Source organism: Salminus brasiliensis, chromosome 8 (assembly GCF_030463535.1).
Source record: "Salminus brasiliensis chromosome 8, fSalBra1.hap2, whole genome shotgun sequence".
NCBI lineage: Eukaryota > Metazoa > Chordata > Actinopteri > Characiformes > Bryconidae > Salminus > Salminus brasiliensis.
Window position 1 is genome coordinate 22,255,447 of NC_132885.1, and position 18,819 is coordinate 22,274,265.

At 40.7% G+C, this 18,819-nt stretch overlaps 1 protein-coding gene across 1 annotated transcript in view; it reads left to right on the forward strand.

Moving 5' to 3' along the window:
• The window catches only part of pdia5 (protein disulfide isomerase family A, member 5), a 65,869-nt gene extending 47,050 nt beyond the window's left edge, over window positions 1-18,819 (forward strand). Inside the window, exons 12-17 of the mRNA XM_072686125.1 lie at window positions 1,104-1,174; window positions 6,254-6,417; window positions 8,577-8,707; window positions 11,516-11,586; window positions 16,709-16,843; window positions 18,153-18,819. Of these exons, the coding sequence (XP_072542226.1) occupies window positions 1,104-1,174; window positions 6,254-6,417; window positions 8,577-8,707; window positions 11,516-11,586; window positions 16,709-16,843; window positions 18,153-18,233 (653 nt within the window). The 3' untranslated portion in view covers window positions 18,234-18,819. The remainder of the gene's footprint in view (window positions 1-1,103; window positions 1,175-6,253; window positions 6,418-8,576; window positions 8,708-11,515; window positions 11,587-16,708; window positions 16,844-18,152) is intronic.

The following is an 18,819-nucleotide window of genomic DNA, read 5'->3' on the forward strand; positions in this document are numbered from 1 at the left end:
TGTGGGTTTATCTGTAATCCAACAATACAAACATTTTACCTAAATTAGAACATCAGAAAATGTTCTCTTTAATGACCTAAGACCACTATTCCTGTATGTGTAGGCTTTATGACATTTATTACAAAATATGGATAAGTTTGGATTCCCCCCATACCTAGATTCTGGAGTGACAAGAAAACAGTGCAGTATTTTAAATTGCCTTTCCCAATCCACGATACTCACTGCAACAATAGAGAGACTGGGCATGTATTTCTACAATCTTACAAACCAATTGTAGAACCAGTATCTTCCTCCCATATCCTTTTTGCTTTATCAGTAATCGGGCCCTTTCACACTGAGGCTGATTTTACGGACGGAAAAGGCACGTGTCAAGTTTTGAAAACTTACATATGTTAACGAAGTTTTTTTTACACAAGTCCGAAACTGACAGACTCCGACTCTGCGTAAATCTTTCAGTCGGAGCCTGCTCTGTTCTCTGCCTTTTACGAATGTGTTAAATTCAGGCTGACCAATCAGAGCACCGTTCTCCTGGTGGCAGATAAACAAATGAGCATCAAGACAACGGCAGAACAGCTCATCTAACTCGTAGCAGAACACACAAGCTTAGATGATAAACAGCATGCTGATTCTAAAAATGCAGCGGTCAAAGAAAACTATATGGTGAAGCAGAGCTGAAAGGTGGGGAATGAGGGTGAGAACTTTACAGCCACTTTATGCAGTCGTTTTTACAGTCTGGGGGCATCTGCTCATGTCCACAAAGAACCACAAACTGTAGCTTTCCTGTCTAATGAACACTCGTGTGAAGGAGGGAAGTTAAAGAGAGCAGAAGGGGGCAGGAGCAGCTACGGAGAGCTATGGAGCTTCTCACCCTGTTTACAGAGCACTGAATGCAAAAAACATGTTGGACTTGGTTCCACGTTAGTCTTTTTTTTTTTTTTTTGTCCCAAACCTTACTCGTTTCATGCCTCTTAATAGAAACTCTATAAGAGAGATAGCAAAGCCTTCTGCTTCTCCTACTTTAACTTTGTATGTGAGAGTGTGTTTCATGTTGGGCCTGTAGCCTTGTGTGTGTGTGTGACAGTGTTGTATGTGTTCCTTCTCAGGGTGCGGCCATTGTAAGAAGATGAAGCCAGAGTACGACGAAGCTGCTGAAGTTCTCAACAAAGATGCAGACGTGAGTCCACGCTTTCCTTATTCACAGAAGTGGGCATGAAGTGAGCAGCTGGAACAGCCCTGCTTCACTGCTGTGCTAATGTGTTTGATGTAGGGGAAAGGGAATAGAGCGACTCTGTGCCTGAGAGCACATGTCCGTGCACTTTATAAAACGGTTCCAGGTGCAAAATTGCTGCTTTGAGCTATGAACCCTTCAAAACTAGCTGTCTGTTGGTTTAATTAAAATAAGTCTGCTTTTAATTTGCATCCATCCAGCAAGCAGTTTAATCAGTCTAAAGATGCCTTTCTATGGTGTCGTTGCTTCTGTATAGTCGCCGTCAAGCAAAAACCTTATATCTCCAAAAGGGCAACTTTACAGACAAAGTAAAGAACAGAATGTCAGAAGGTAATGTCAGAAGGTTCAAATTATTCTAAAAAGTGAATGAAGATGGGATTTTCACTTGACCGCAATGAAACACACAGCTTGACCATAAAATTAACACCACCTCCTTGTTTCTACACACATTGTCCATTCTGTCAGCTCCACTCACCATGTAGGAGCACTGCTATAGTTCTGTGATTACCAACAGTAATTCATCTGTCTCTGCATACTTTGTTAGCCTCCTTTCACCCTGTTCTTCAGTGGTTAGGACCCCACAGGGCCACCACAGTGCAGGTATTATTTGGATCAGGCACAGCAGTGCTGCTGGAGTTTTTAAACATCTCCGTGTCACTGCTGGACTGGCTCCTGTGAGCACTGATGAAGTAGATCTTTCAGCTACAAGGTGGACCAAGTAGGTAGGAGTGTCTTATAGAGTGGACAGTGCGTGGACACAGTGTTTTAAAACTCCAGCAGCACTGCTGTGTCTGATTCACTCGTACCAGCGCAACACACACTAACACCACCACCAGTGTCACTGCAGTGCTGAGAATGACCCGCCACCCAAATAATATACCCGCTCTGTAGTGGTCCTGTGGGGTCCTGACCATTGAAGAACAGAGTGAAAGGAAGATAATACAGTATGCAGAGAAGCAGGTGGACTATAGTCTGTACTTATAGAACTACAAAGTGCTTCTATATGGTAAGTGGAGCTGATATAATGACAATGAGTGTAGAACCAAGGAGATGGTATTAATGTTATGGCTGATCTGTCTCTTTCCATGAAGTGTTTGGATACTTGAGAGTGTTACAGCGATAGAGTGAGAGAGTTCATAAACATCCTTGTTTGGTCTTGTGTATGTGTAAGAGGGATGTGGTTCTGATTAGTAGGGTGGGTCCACTGAGCTTATGCTTTTCTCCAGAGCAGAGTTTCAGGCCAGTAAAGTCACTAGAGCCTCGTGATTGGATCAGTCATTTCTGCCGTGATGTCCGTGCAGCCTTCAGCTTGAAGCTTTTCAGCATGGCTTTTGTCCCAGTGCTAGAGTTCAGTGAAAAGGTCTTGTGCATTATTTAATGTAGGAGACATGTTCCAGCCCTTACACCCCTTTCCCCAGAGACAGCTGAGCTCACTTATTTTCCCTTATTCCGCTCACTCTCGGCCCTTCTTGCATCCAAATAAGACCGTCTGCATCATCGGCCCATTTTTAATGTGGCCTGTATTCAATTTGCCGTCCTCTGCGTGTTGGAAATAAGGGTATTTAAATGTGCATACATTAGTGTAACACAGCCATTGAGAGAGTGTGGATTTGGTAGATGAGTCACTAGATGGACAAAAATAATGGGACACCTGCTCATTCATTGTTTCTTCTGAAATCAAGAGTAATAAACACATTTATCCTGCTTTTGTTGGGGCAACTGTCTATAATATCTGGGGATTGCTGTGTACTAGATTCTGGAGCATTGTTGGGAGGATTTGATAGCATTCAGCGACAAGAGCGTTAGTGTGGTCAGGATGGATGTTGAAAGCACCAAACTTCATTCCTGAGAACACAGTTCCACTGCTCCACAGCTCAACGCTGGGGGGGCTTTATTCCCTTCTATCCCACACCTGGCATTAGGCAGCATGGTACCAATAGCTTCATGCTTATCTGCTTCAGAGAGTCCTATTCTATTGGCGATACTTCTCTACAAGGACTAGACAAACTGTGTGTATGCACCTGTATCTGCAATGGGTGCAACTTAAAGTTTCTGAATGCATTCATTAGAAGGGGGTAGCTACAAACATTGGGACATACATAGTTTATGTATTTGTGAATGGCTTTTGTTCAAATCCCTGGAAAGTAGAATGTCCTCTAGATATCAGAAAGCTGTAGAAGCTGTAGAACATTGCGCAGACCTTAAATTTTAGCTGAAAATAAAACGGTATGATGTCAAAAAGTTTTTTTTTGTATTTTTTTTATTCCTTTATTTAACAATGGGAGTCACATTGAGATTAAAACCTCTATTACAAGTGAGCCCTGGCCAAGATTACAGCACATAAACACAAAAACTACATCCTAAATAACAACTCTTCGAGAACAGATACACAGAAATAAACTTTAACAGGATGAAACATATGTATAAATAATTATGACAGTTCATTTAAATTCATTCAAAGACACAAACTGCTCTAATCTATAAAGTGTCTAAAGATCATTCCATGTGAAATGAAATGCTCAGGGGCTGAGAATATTGGAATATTAAATTTTCTATGCTTATTTGAACGTAATTTATTCAAAGACCTGTTTGTTGATAGCTATTCGGACAAATATGAAGGAAGCTGACCAATAATTGTTTTATACAGGAAAAACCTCAATGTATTAAATAAATCACAAATGCTTGGCCAACATTTATACCTTTAAATTGCCAACATTGGCTTGATGTCACACTCCACACTCCAACGACATTATGATACATTTTGTTCTTGTGATACACAGTATGCTTTCCTGACCGTATCATGAATATCACCTGTACTTAAAAACAAATGCTGAGAAACTGCACTTTCAGTACAGAGAGCGTAATTAGTGCTTTAATTAGAGGAAGTGCAGCAGATTTTGAAAATGAATCACTGCACTCCGTATGGGAGAGTATTCGAAAAAGCTGTTTTTTTAAGAAGCTGCTGTGTCAAGATATTGTGATAAATGTTGTGTATTGTGAAATTGTCCTTAAATATCGTGATTTCATATTTTTACAATATTGCCCAGCACCTAGCTGTGCCTATATTTTTCATGCACGTGTGTGAGTGAATTCTATTCAACCTTCTCTAGAGCGTACACTGCAGCCTGCAGGAGCACAATTTGTTCAGCAGTTGATCTCTCCTAAAGTTGAGATTGGTTGCCCATGTAGGTCAGCCTAATCTTATGCACATCTCTTGCATCCTCTTTTGTGGTTTGTGAAAATGACCACCAAACTCATCATATTGTTCAGGGGTCCCTACTGGCACATCTTTTGTAAAGCCAAACCAGAAATGATTAAATAAAGCTAGATGTAGCTCACCTGATTTCTCTCCGGCTGAGTCTTTTGTCCGTATGTGTCAAGCAACTGTAATGATGTTGCTACATCTGTTGTAATACATTATACCTTCATTAGCATCTACAATTAACATGCAAATCGACTCCTTCCTAACGTGCAAGTCGTCATGCTGAAAGGAAATGATAATGCAGGAAAGCTTCACTGAAATATGTGATGCTGAGAGGATGCTTTTTTTTTTTTGTCCTCTGAGCGTCATCTGCTCATCCCCTCAGACCCCAGCTGAACTCGGAGTGTCTCGCAGCCTTTAATTATTCCACATCTCTCCTCCATCAGCGGGAGGTCCCCTCAACCAGGGAACGTGATCAATATTAAAACGGCAACTCATTTTGTTCTCAAATTAGTGCCAGTTCCTAATTCAAATGAAGTGGCGCATATCTGCTAAGGCATTGTAAACTATTAATAAGAGCCGTAATTGCTGGAATGTTGTGTAAAGCTATTTGCACCCGAAAGTGATCTGAGGAATGAAAACCCCGTTCTTCTGTGGCATGGCACGGCTCTTCTATAGAAATATATTCGTGTAAAGAAGGAGAGGAGGCTCTGCTTGTGTGAAAGGGCATTCAAGTGGAGAGCCATTTATAGTAATGATAATGGGTTGATTTACTTGAGTACCCTAAAAGCAGTTGTACTTTCCTTCCTGCTGGTTTTTATGCTGTTAAAAACAATATTCCTGAGAAAGCTACTTTGCAGATAACACTCTATAATTGTTCCTGCAGGTCCTTAAAAACCTTTAAAAAAAAGTCTTAAAATAGACCCCCCCCCAAAAAAAAAAAAAAGTCTTGAAAATGTATTTGCTGTTAGAGGTATTACTAATTAAGGTGACTGAATAAAATTGTAATGTACATCAAAGAACCTCCATCATGGAAAGTTTCATATATAGAATTAAACACGCTCTTAATGCTTTTATTCAGAGTTACTCACAAAATGCTTAGTTGTCCACTCAGAAAACATCCCTAGCTAGTGTGAACAGACCAGATACCTTAAAGCATAAAACTGCCACATCCTAAAGTTGCCACGAACACATAGAAACAAAAGATCATACTGTATACTATGCCTGAACGACAAAGAAATAAAGGGCCCTATGTTAGCGATTTTTAGCTGGCCCTCAGCTGCTTCAGCTTGATTTTAGGGCCTCAGTGTGTATTTGCTATTGTAACGACGGGAAAAGTATGCCTTGTGTGGCTCGGAATGCGCAAAAGGCATATACTAAGTCTCTTAAGGGTGCTTGTATTCCATTGGTCTTAATGGTGGGTCAAGGCAAGCTGTACTTGAAGCTTGGGGTCTCTTGGATTTGGCGGTATTGACCATTGCCATCAGGTCTAGAGAAGCTGGCCCATTTTTGCCCTTGTTGACCAGGGGCAGGGTTTGAAATCTGCTGTGAGCAACTGCAGGAAGCCATTGAAGAGGATGCAGTGGAGGAGTGATATGATTGAACATAAGAAGACAAGTTGTGCTACTGTATCCGGAGGGCACTATATATATAAGAGCATCATATCTCAAAGCCCTGCTGTTGAAATTGATTAGACATGAATACTTATATGACTCTATTGGAAACGTATTAAAAATGGAGTTTAATATTGTTAATTGCAGCAACCCTAACTTTACCTGTTTCCTGTGTGCATGTATTTACTGTATATGTCTGTGTGGTCTCAGAGCCCAGGTGTTTTGGCGGCGGTGGATACCACCATCCACAAGACTGTGGGAGAGCGCTTTAAGATCTCTGGGTTCCCCACTGTGAAATACTTCGAAAAGGGAGAGGAGAAATACACCCTGCCTCATCTGCGGACCAAAGACAAGATCATCGAGTGGCTGCAGAAGTGAGTCGCTCTCTGTTTCTCTCTCATTCCTGGCCTGGAGTTTGGTTCACCAAGCATCAGGAAAATTCTGCCGAGTGGGACAGAATGAGACATGGAGCTCATAACACACACTATAGCAACATCATGAGTCACCACTCTGCATATTTATACAATCACCCCAGAACTTGTGTTTACACTTCACATAGCGGAGCTGTGTGCCTCATGCTGCAGTACTGCCGAAAGCTGCTGCTTCGCCAGGCAGTCATGTATGTTTGTTGTCTTTGCAGTGTGTAATACAGAGAAATTAATGCTAGTAAGAGTAGCTGTTCTCTGTCAGTAGCAGTGCTGTATTTACCTTTTTTCTGTGGTAATAAAATTGCTCAGCTTCAGCTGTGCATGCCGCCTCCCCTTACTTCTCCCTGGTGGTCTGTGTTTGTGCCTGTGGCTGTGGGAACATTCAGGTAAGGTCATGCACAGGTGAAGCATAAACCCTCTCCTCCAGCCCTGCTTCTAGACTGCGCTCTGCAACTGCGCCACTGCTGCCTCACCTGTCTAAAAATATTCAGGCCAGCTGATCATAAATAGTGGAGCGATGTCAACATGCCTTCCCCCTGAATCTGTGTTGAGTACAGAAATGCCAACTGGATGATTTGCTACATTGTCAGGCCCAGAAGCAGGTAAACAGCTACCTGGAAAAACATAGATCTGATCTGAGGAGATTTATTATGGACTGTAGTAATGAAGAGGCTGAAGACTTTGTCTGACTTCAGATTTGTCTCTGTAGCCACGCTGTTATAGACTCTCCATGGTCCTCTGGCATACAGACACGGTCACATCCCCTATTGCTGCAGCAGTCCACTCACACTCGCACTTTGGGGTGTTTTCAGTGGTGCTTAACTTCAATCAATCACTGCCATGATTTTTCTGACCTTTGAGCAAAAAGGATTGCCCTTGCTCTGGTCCCCGGAGAGGCACGCTGTGCTAGCAGAAGCCACAGCAATGGGTGAGAATCCATCCGTCTGTAGGCCTCAGAGCAGACTGACAGGGCCATGACTGCAAAAGACCTGCAGTGAGCTTAAGCTTATGGCATGGACATGGCCCACCAGCTCAAGAGCCAGGGTTCTGAATTAGAGACTTTGCCTTATGGTCAAATTAAGTGAAGTCTTTGTGTTTCCAGTTTCAGGCCTGGTTATTGCATAAAGTGAAGTATTGTTCTCCAATGTTCAGGTTATCATAAGCAATTAGCAATTGCTTAAGTAGTCTGCAAAAGTATGTAGGCACCCAAACTAATTAATACCATTCATTTCCAGTTTTTTTGACAGTTTTTCAAACTTTTCCACTACTGCAGTAAACACAATAATTTCTTAAAGTAGTTACATTTTGTTGGAACTGGTTGGAACAGCAGGTATTTGGCTCCAGATTTGTAATGTTCCTGTATGCCTGTAATGTTCCCAGCCATCACAGGCATACCTCTTTATTAAGGTATTGGATAATGGCTATAAGTAAGACTGGGGAAAGTTTGGAAATGGCTAAGCATTGACATGCATAAAATCTACACTTTTTATCACTGTATTAATGATCTTAGTGTTTTTTTTTATTAAATAAATGCTCATTGCTCAGATAAACAACTTTTTAAATCAAATTGTCTCCGGTGCTTAATATGTTTACTAATGAATATGAAAATTCAATTATTGTTGTTGATCCGATATTTCCTGCTAATAAATTCCAGCTGGATTAGAGCTGATAAAAAAGATCATGTCTGGTTTTTGTTCGCTACTGCTGGGAACTTCTGTTAGTTTCAGCTCACTCAAATGGATCACAGTGGAAAACACCACTGTACCACATGCAGAAGATCAGTTTGATTAAACTGCCCATGCAGAAATACCATTGCTATATCAATGCTACATTAAGTTACACCCATTGCTGACACATATGTGCAAATGCAATAGAATATGACCCTTTAAAGCAGACATACATGAACCTATTGGCACCATGCCTAATGCCAGGCATGGGCTTGAGGGGTATAAAGCCCCCCAGCATTGAGCTGTGGAACAGTGGAGCTGTGTCCTCTAGAATGGTGGGGCTCCATCCAATACCTTTGGGATGAGTTGGGGAGTTTGGGAGCTCATGTCTAAACTGATTTAAAGACTTTTTCTGACGCTTCTGTAATGTACTCTCAGTCCCCAGGCCCCCCCTCCTCCAGAGCAGTCGTGGGAGGAAAAGCCATCTAGCGTAAGCCACCTTGGAGCTGAGGACTTCAGGGAGGCTTTGAAGAAGAAGAAACATGCTTTGGTCATGTTCTACGCCCCATGTAAGCTCTCTCACTTTCTAATAACTAGAGTTGTAAAGTCTGAGCCTAGGATCAGTTCTTGGAAATGTATTTTGTGCCATTTAAGAATTCATTTGTCCCAAGTAAGAACACATTGGTTTTCCCAATTAAGAGTTTTTACTTTTTAACAATATTTACTATCATTTCAGTTTAAATGTGATTTCTTGCTCATTCCTACCTGTGAAAATGATCACACATGATCTTACATGAACAAATTCAACTTTCTTTCTTACAGCTGAGAATAAAATCTGAACATTAATTCACACATTCAGTTTTAGCTCACACAAGTCAGATTTACTTTAATTGTCAATATTGAAGTAAACCGTTCGCTGCAGTGTACGAGATGTTCAAACATTGTGACCATGTACTCAACAACATGAACCCACAGGCTCTGTATTTCCGCTGGTGCATATACCTGTTTTGTGTTTCTAATTGCTTTATTTGAAGTTTAATTATTCTGGGAATTTTGCAGAATTCAAAGAAGCAAATGGAAATAGGGGGATGAACCGTGCAGTTGCAGCAGGTTCACAGGGTGCCCCCACATTAAAGAACGTCTGCAGCTTCTCTTTTGATAAAGCCTTCAAAGACCTAACTGTGTTAAATAATCAGAGTGCTTTAATTTCCTCAACAAAGCGGACTGGCAGATGCAAAAAGAACTGAATCTTATTGTTCCTCATCCCTGACTTGTCTAATCCTTGGTGTAACATCCGCCTATTAAGGGATTTGTGTGATCAAGCAATTCCTTAACATAAGAAGACTGTAATGCCCTCAAACAATATATTAATGGTTACAATAGGGACCTCTATTAAATTAACTAGCGGAATTGAGTCTTCTATGCTAAAATGTTTTCCCGCCCTGAAACCTTATGTTGTCTTTCATAATGGCCAATATCCAAGCTAATTGCAACTGTCTTTGTCCATACCGCTTTGCTTAGTGCCAATATAATGTGGCTGTTAGCTAAACTCCAGCACTCGTACCGGCTCAATTAAAGCATTTCTGCGTATTTATCTAAAGCGGGATATAGTGCCTTATTGTTGTGATTGGAGTGAAATACTGCATCTTTTAGCTTAAATACAATCTTCAACAACAGCATCTTTCACTGAAAAGACATATTATTTTCAGATATTTCTGAGCAGATTTTTAAAAAACTAATTACTGTCATTTTAGATGATTAGTGACACAAACAGTTATTGAGGTCATTAAAACATCTCATTCCCGTTGTGGCGGTCTAATCAATGATGCTGCTTACTGTGCAGCTGGAGATGCTTTCAGCAGTGGGAGAGAGTGTACCAGCTAATGAAGAGGGGGAAAATGTAGCCTTTTTCTGTAAGACTGTAAATATCACAAGGAGTACCTTGCTTCCTCCCTAAATATCTCTGTCCCTAACCACAGCAGAGATGTAAAAAACACTGTTTTTTTAAGATTTAGCCTTATCTGGATATCCATTAGACACAGTGGCAAACTTCCATTCAGACTTTACAGAGATTACATTTAAAAAGATCTCGTGACTGTGAGTTCCAGTATAATGGCTGCATGCGCCAATAGGAAGGTTAGCAGCGTTATGCACCATTATTTCTAATGACTTTCGAGCTTCTGAAATTAGGAGCTGTGTTGGTCACACAAGCAGATCTTTGTCATGAAGTGTAAGCATCATTAGTTTATCGTCAGGTGCCATTAAAAGTTATCCCCTTCTAAAACTGTTCTCCTTTAACTAATGGGTGTGCACACACGTGTGTGTGTGTATGTGTGTGTGTCTTTTAATTAGGACACCCCATGAAAACCTTTGTCTTTTTTAACAAATTTAAACAATATTGTGAGGTAGAGGTAATATAACTAAACATGTACAACTAAAGAAGTGACTTTTAAGAAGAATTACTATTTGAATCACATCAGCTGCAAATAATCCAAAGATCCAGAGAGTTCTCTAAAACCTTCAGAAGGAAGGTTGTAGATGCATACATGTCTGAAGAGGGATTAAAAAGATCTCAGAACACTTAGAAATCAGCCGTTCCACTGTTCGCAAAATAATTTCCAAGAGAAACTGCCAGGTCAGGCCATCCTAGCAAGTTTAGCCCAAGTGCAGACTGCAAGATGCATGAAGTAGTCTCTAACAATACTAAAATCGCAGGTCAACGCGAAAGATGCATCTACCATCAGAAAGATACCAAACAAGTCTGAGCTTCATGGGTGGTGTGCAAGGAAGATGCTGTCGAAAAAGACATCAGACTGAAGATTTATCTGCCCAAAGCACATTGCTTCAAATGCCCTGGTCTCTGATGATAATTTATTTTATAATTTTTTTTGACAGCAAGGGTTTCCCATTGCACAGATATATATATTGTGTGTGTTTGTGTGTGCGCGCGGGTGTGTTTTTAAAGGAAACATATCCAATAATAAAAAAAACTACTAGACACAACGGACTGCCGGGTTCAGAGTCTCTCTGAAACACAGTTGATTACCGGAGGATCCAAAGGCTACAGACAGATATAGATCATCCATGAAAGCGTCAAGGCGGTTTCATCAGTGGGCCAATAAAGGAATTTATGACTCGGTATAAACTTGAAATGAGCCATGCCTAATGCCATGTAATTCTTTTATAGACCAGCCAAGTCTGTGTGTGTGTTTTCATGAAGAATGTTCTCTTTTTTGCTCTCCATCACTACCTGTTGTTTCCCTATGGAATCATTCTTTGATATACACAGGCCTTTGTGTGTGCTTGGATATATCACATCTTTGCTTTGTACCCAGTACAATGCAGTGGGTTGAATGATGACATGCCTTTGTCCCCAGGGTGCCCGCACTGCAAGAATGCCGTCCCCCACTTCATTACAGCTGCAGAGCTGTTCAAAGATGACCGCAAGGTAAGACTCAACCCTGTTACAGAGATTTCCCGACTCACGTCACACGTGCAACTTGTGATGGCATATCTATCTGTCCCTCTCAGACAAAATAAGCCTCTTTGTTAGTCACTGGTTTCAGATACTCCTTGTCTTTAATCACTCTTTGTCACTTACTCAAGGTCTCCACTCTTGCAGGCTTTTATAACTTTCTGCCTTTTGCCATCATAATTCTGAAATGTGCTTTTTGTACCCAGTCAAGAGTCATCTATTATGCAATAGTATTTTTTTCTAGTTCTATGAGATTTGAGATTTTTTTTCTCATTTAAGATCTGTCCACAGATTTCACAGATCCTGCCTCTGGGAATAGTCCATTTTGGCTATAACTGTATGTTGTGTGGCAAAAATAGTTTGTTTAGGAGCATTATCCTGCTGTAAACGTAGGGGTGGGCTGTTTGACACAAGTTTATTATATTGTGATACATTTTGTTATAATGAGACATGGTATACTCTTTTGAGCATATGCTGACCACTCTGACCAACTACACATTTCTTTACAGAGAATGTAAGTAGTCATGTTTAACTGGATAAAGTGCAGGAGATTTTGAATAGAAACTATGAGACACTATTTGTATAGCAGTTTTTAAGAAAATCTGATGCTACTATGCATTTTATCTGCAGGTCAAAATATTGTTTATCATGATTTAAATGTCTTTAAAGATCATGGTACAATGTTTTTACCACATTGCCCATCCAGATGTAGAAGACATCCTCTGTTCATCTTGCAGAATTTGCTGATATTAAATTTAATCCATTGTTTCCTCTACCAGTGAAATGTTCCTCATGCCACTGGCTGCAACACCAGCAAAAAGCAGTTGGAAATGTGTTCTCTTTAAGAGCTTCTTCTCCCTTCCTTCTCCTTTTTTCACTTTAGCTCATTGTGGCAAAAAGTTCTGTTTTATCTTTATTGTCCCACAGGACAATGCAAAATCAGGCTTGTTTGGATTTCAAAACTTTGAAAGATGCAGAATTTTGTGGTGAGGATGCAGCAAAGGTTTTATTCAAACTACTCTGTGAAGGTCATATTTGTGCAGGAGTCACTGCACTGTAGAACAGTGCACCACCACTCCAAAGTCAGCTGAAACTTCCTAAAAGTCAAACAGTGGTTTAGCTTTGCCTTTCTCACATTCCTGTGCGCACTTCTCTTGAAAAGTTTTCTTGGTCTTTTAGCCCCTAACTTCAGACCTTCACTGTTAACTGCCATGTCTTAATTGTATTACAAACTGGGGAAACAGCTACCTTAAAAACACGTTGCTATTTTCTTATATGCTTCTCCTGCCCTGTGTGCATCAATTATTTTACATTTCAGATTGATAGGAAGCTGCTTAGAGGAACCCATGAGTATTGATCCGAGTAACACCTTTATTATTTGCATAAACTGCCCTTTTTTTTTTAGTGTGAATTAGCTTTAGCCCTAACAAGCTAATTGCGCTCTGAGACCTTGGTAATGGTGTTATGACCCCTCAAGTCTCTTGTGTCCAAACGTGTACAAAACAATAATACACTAGTCTTGCTTAAATGCTGAGAAGTTTAAAAAATGCTGGATATAAATAAATACTTTGAGGCCCAGATAAATCTGGAGATCAGTTCATCTACAACTCACTTAATCAAGGTAACACAAATTTTGACCATGGGTGTCCTGACAGTATAGAGCATGGACAAATGCTTTTTAATCACTTTTATCTTCAAACTCAGTTATTAAGCGTAATCAGTCATTTCCTAAGCAAATTAACATATTCAGTATTATTCAGAAACCACTATGAAACTAATAGGCAAGTCATGAGAGTGAAAGGTAAAGGTAAGGGAAAGGTGCACGTATTTGTCACTGTACTATGTACAGCGAAATGTGTGGTAGTGAACACACACACACTAGTGCACTAGGGGCAGTGAGTACACACACCCAAAGCGGTGGGCAGCCAACTCCAGCGCCCGGGGAGCAGAGAGGGTAAAGGGTCTTACTCAAGGGCCCAACAGTGGCAGCTTGCCAAGACCGGACCGAACCCACAACCCTGTTATCGATAGCCCGGCGCTCTAACCGCTGAGCCGCTGAGCCGCTGAGCCACCACTGCCCACTCTCCCTAAGGTATTCAAGTGTAGGCTCCTGCATGTAAGTCCTTGCAGTTTAAAGGGTTAGTCATATATTCCTGTCTGGTCTGGCCTCTCATTTCCAAATCTGTTCCCCTCTGATCACCCTTTAGAAAAGCAGCCATTTATCACTAATCACAACACTGTGAAAGTAATTTTTTTTGTTTGCAAATGTCTGAAATACATCATGCATAACATCAGCCATGCTTAATCTTCCAATAGCTCTTAAGTTTGGACTTGCGCATGATTGTTATTCAAATAAATGGAATGTGGAAATCTGCCTTGCCAAGAGTGCAGTTAAGCTGGCTGCTTTAACCTTGGTTTCCAACTAACGCCCTGACAGGCCTCACTGATATTGTGTGCCGTATAAGAAACAGATTATACAAATTATTTATCTGAAGGTCAGAAAATCTATCCCGAAAGCTCCATCTACTGGTTCTCTGAGAAAATTGGCCTCAAAACCACAGTTATCTTAACTCGATGCTTTAATTTCATTAAGCCATTATGTGCCTGATCGCTTATGCGGTTGAAAAGGATAACGCATATGTCTGGTGAGCCTCCCTTTTTGGCAATCGGATTCCTTAGTGTGGAGAAGTGCCAAGATCTTTTCAAGCCTGGATCAATAGAGAAGGGCTCAAGCTGAAGTCTGTGATGGAGTATCCAGAAAACCCTTGATCACAGAGGAGTAGGATTTAATTAATTTGACTTAATTAAATCAAATTAAGGGCTGAGCTGTGCTTGATTTGAATGATGTTCATTTAAGCTTTTGGTTCCAGTCTTATAACCTTTGTTCTCCCTAAGTTCATCCTTCATTTCTTAGCCCTGGCCATTTTTCTTCAAGGATGTGTATAAGTATGTTTACGTTGCTGCCAAAGGCTCAGCTTTCCGTTCTGCCCATTTTACAATACAGAACCTTCATGTACTCTGATGGTCCAGTGGTTGATTGGGTTTTGTTAATAGCACACAAACAAGCGGAAGCAGCCCAATTAAACACAAGGTCCTATAGATAGAATGAGGGGGTATGAGTGAGGAAAGTTTTGTCAGGGCTCATGATTTTCTTTCGCTGGTTGAACCGAATATGAACAAATACAAAGAAGTCGCTGGCTTACTTATTTCAAAGGGTCTTTGTTGCAATAGTAATGAGTGTTCTGCATATTAAGCTGCGCATATCAGGCTATTTAATTACCTGTGTGCCACGAGGCTCGTTGTTTTTTCTTAAAGCTGATAATTAGTACCTGATGTGGATCCCAAGATCCTAATTAGGGATTTTCAAACCAGGCCTATCTGCCCTCTGCCGGTACACAACTGCGGGTTTTTCCTCTTATTCCCTGACTCCTCTGCCGCTCTCGTCCACTTCATCCTGAAGCTATTGCCAAAACAATCAGTGTTGAACAGGCTTCTCTCTGGGATCAATAGCATTTGGTGAGCAACCTTTAGAGGAAGAAAAAAAAACCCAAAAACAATCTATTCCTTCTTTGTTTTTCTTGTCAGTGCTGTGAAACCCTGATAATGGGCTGCAGAGGTCGACCTGATCTCAGGATCTCCTGCAATTATCATTTCCTGGAATAACTCAAATGATTAGCCTCCATGACAACATATTAGGCAGATCCTTGCTTTGTATGTTCTCTGGAAGAGCTTTGATTTGCCTGACTGAGCTTGACCCTCGGTCAACGTCATGCACCTTGTTCTAGTTCATGACTCATGGTTATATAGGGTTTCATTGAGTATGTATCCTCAAGCAGAAGCATTCCTCCTTTTCTAAAGAACTGCATCCATGGCCCAAAGCCACCGATGACCTCTGTGACTCCATCAAAACAGAAAAACAATATGTTTGGATCTTTATAGGGCCCATCCACTTTGAAAATGAAAAAGCGAGCTGCCTTTAAACATACCTTTCTCAGAGGTCCCGAAACTATCAATATCTTTTTCATGCATTTGTTTTCTGAATAAGAATCACACGTCATAATTTCACCAGATCAATTTGTACCTAAAAGAACTGGATTGCCGTGATTGCAGCCTGTCAGGTAGGCTTGCCTTGACTCCAAACGTTTAATAGCTTGGCCCCAGTCTTCCCCTTTATTTTCATTGTTAACTGACGCACTGCAATTATCACATGCTGACAAGAACAAAATGCACTGATGTATTTTAAAATAGATTTTTCTTTCCATGCTCCAAGCTGAGGGCAAAATGGATGTTATTTGTCAAATGGCATTTATGACTCATTTGTAGGTGTTTTACTAACTTTGCTCTGGTATGAGCATGCCAACATAAATCACTTTTGGCTGATTGCTATTGTGATTGTGTCACCACCATCTCGTTGCTGTAAATGCATTTTTCATAGCCCCAGAAAACGGACTGGCTAGGTTTTGATGTAAAAATGCAGCAGGGTAAACCGTTCAGTCAGTGCCAGAGAGTTCACAGTTCCCCTGTTAAGGCATTAAAAATACATGTACGCTATTGACTCTGATGCACCGACCAGTACTAATGCTATACAGTATGACTTTTGCTTAAGTTTGTTTTATGGATGATAATAGTATTACAGAGCTGTAAGTTAAATATATATATTTTCTCCACAAATTAGCTCAAGGGAGTTTTACAGCTTTATCCCAGCCAACTCACCATATCAACATCATTGCCACATGCCTGAGCGTGATTGGTGGATCTGTCGGCTCTCTCTGCAGAGAGTAAATCATCCCCTGAGCCCAACAGTCTTATCAGGCCTTAAGGGGGCTTAGGAGAGTAAACAGTCGAGCCGTGAGCAGACAGCACAATGCCTCACCTCACACCCAGCTACATTCTACATACTGTGATTTTTTTTCATTTTTCATACTGTCCACACCAGGTGCTGCGTAGCCTCGTCAAATACGGATTACCTTTATCTGTTAATTCCGAAAATTGTCTGGCAGTACTTCGGTGGACAGGTGGTAGGGGACAGATGCATGGGGAGGGAATTTGCCTCCTCCATTAAGATAGTTTACTGTCTGTTGATGATACTTTTCAGATTGCATATGCTGCTGTGGACTGCACCAAAGGACAGAACCATGAGCTGTGTAAGCAGGAGGGTGTCGAAGGCTACCCAACCTTTAACTACTACAATTACGGCAAGTTCAGTGAGAAGTACAATGGAGAGAGAGGGGTGAGTCGCTTCATCATGCATCAAATGATCAATATGGAAAAATTCGGAGATTCTGTAAGGGTCCCACTGATATAGTTGCTGTCCTGCAAAACCTTCTTAACGTTCAGTGGAAGTCAAAGTAAACAGATTTTGTAGCATTTCTAAGTCATTTTGGAACATTTCTTTTGGTCCATTCAACTTTTGACACCAAACTGCCAGACTCACATTGTGAAAAATGGAAGATACAAGGTTGTTTTGGTCTGCAGAATATACAATTATACATACATCAAGTTAGTAAATTATCACACTGAACAACTGACTTACTGATAGTACAAGTAAACAGTGGTGACATGACACAGCAAGGAAAGAATTTCTCATTAAACATAGTCTTGTGCAAGAGTTTGGGCACTCATAGTCAAATGTCATGTGTTTTTGATTTTTGAGTGAAAATAAGTTCACGTCATTTACGGAGAACACACTTCTGCACTTACTCAAGAATGATTTATGTATATTTGCTTACTTTTACAGATAGCAAAAGAAAAAAATGTATTGTGTGCAAAAGTTTTAAGAGGTTCTCGTATTTACAAAATCAACCAAATGTGCCATTTGAGCAGGGCTGCCCAAACAGATGTATGATACTGTACATATTGTGCAAACACTGTACAAACTGTGAAAAGTGACATATGAAAAAACACAATCAGGAATGCGGTGCTATTTTAAATAATAACCAAACCAAACATAATAATAAAGCTGCCTGCCACAATTGTCTGTGCTCTCTCCGGGTGGGATGATGGATCTGTCTCTCTCCTTACCTCATCACCTCAGTGTAGTGCTGTCTACACTGGTGTGTATCGGCCAATACATCAGAGCTGAATACCTGGCGCTTTACTCTGAGTGAGCTGGTTGCCTGGTGACGGCGTATCGACAGGAAGTTCAAAAAGAGGCGATGGCTAGGATCGGACGAGGCATGTCTCAGTCCTCACCCTCCCGGTGTCAGGAGGGTTACATGTGATAGAGGGAGAGTGGGTTGGGTAATCTAAAATTGGGGAGGGGAAATTGGGTAAAAATGAATAGATTATTATTAGTGGTTTGTTTTATATTTATATTATTAAGACTTTTCATGAAGTGTGAACATATTTGACAGTTTGCTTATTTGACAATATTTGACTACTTTTGGAGTCTGTTTACATTTTGACTAATAAATTGGCTGTTGTCAGTTAACAGAATTTGTAGCCTCTTAACGTTCATATTGGTCAGGTGTTGATTGAAATGAAATGGACTATTGTGGTGTTAGGTGATTTTCTATTAAAGGATTCCCATTGTATTGCAGGAGGCTGGCTTCACCGGTTTCATGCGAAGCCTAAGAGGGCGGGACCAAGAGAAGGTGGGAAAGCGAAAGGAGGAGCTCTAAACTTATACGTGTGGCTGTAAACAGGGGAGGAGCCTGTCATTGCACTGTGACCTGGACAGGGATCTCCCAGCACTGATGCCACACACTTGAAAACCTCAGCTGAAAAGAGGATATTTTTTATACAGCCGTGCCCTTACGTTTGTAATACCAAGTACAACCATGAGACCACTTCAGACTTTGCTTTGTTGTGTTTTTTTTTTTTGTTTGTTTTTTTCATGGACATTTTGTGGATAATTGCTCCAAAAAAAACATACTGTGACTGCAGTTCATGAAACTACATCTTGAATCTATGCAATACTGAACATTCACGCTCAAGATATTTGTGATGGGTGGCTTCTGTGTGAAGACACCTAGGCTACCCTGCGTAAGGCACCCAAATCTATCCTTGTTATCGCCAGTCTCCATCATTGCCACTCCCTTCTTTGCGAAGAGGAACCATGTGTGTACAGTCACACCTTCAAACTATTTTTCTACAAAAAAAAAACAAAACAGAACAAAACATCTCAGCCTTCAGAAAGAGAACAGGAGAGGAACATGTAGCTCATATTTGTGGCCTTAAATGTTTGAATAAATTTCATTCAAATGG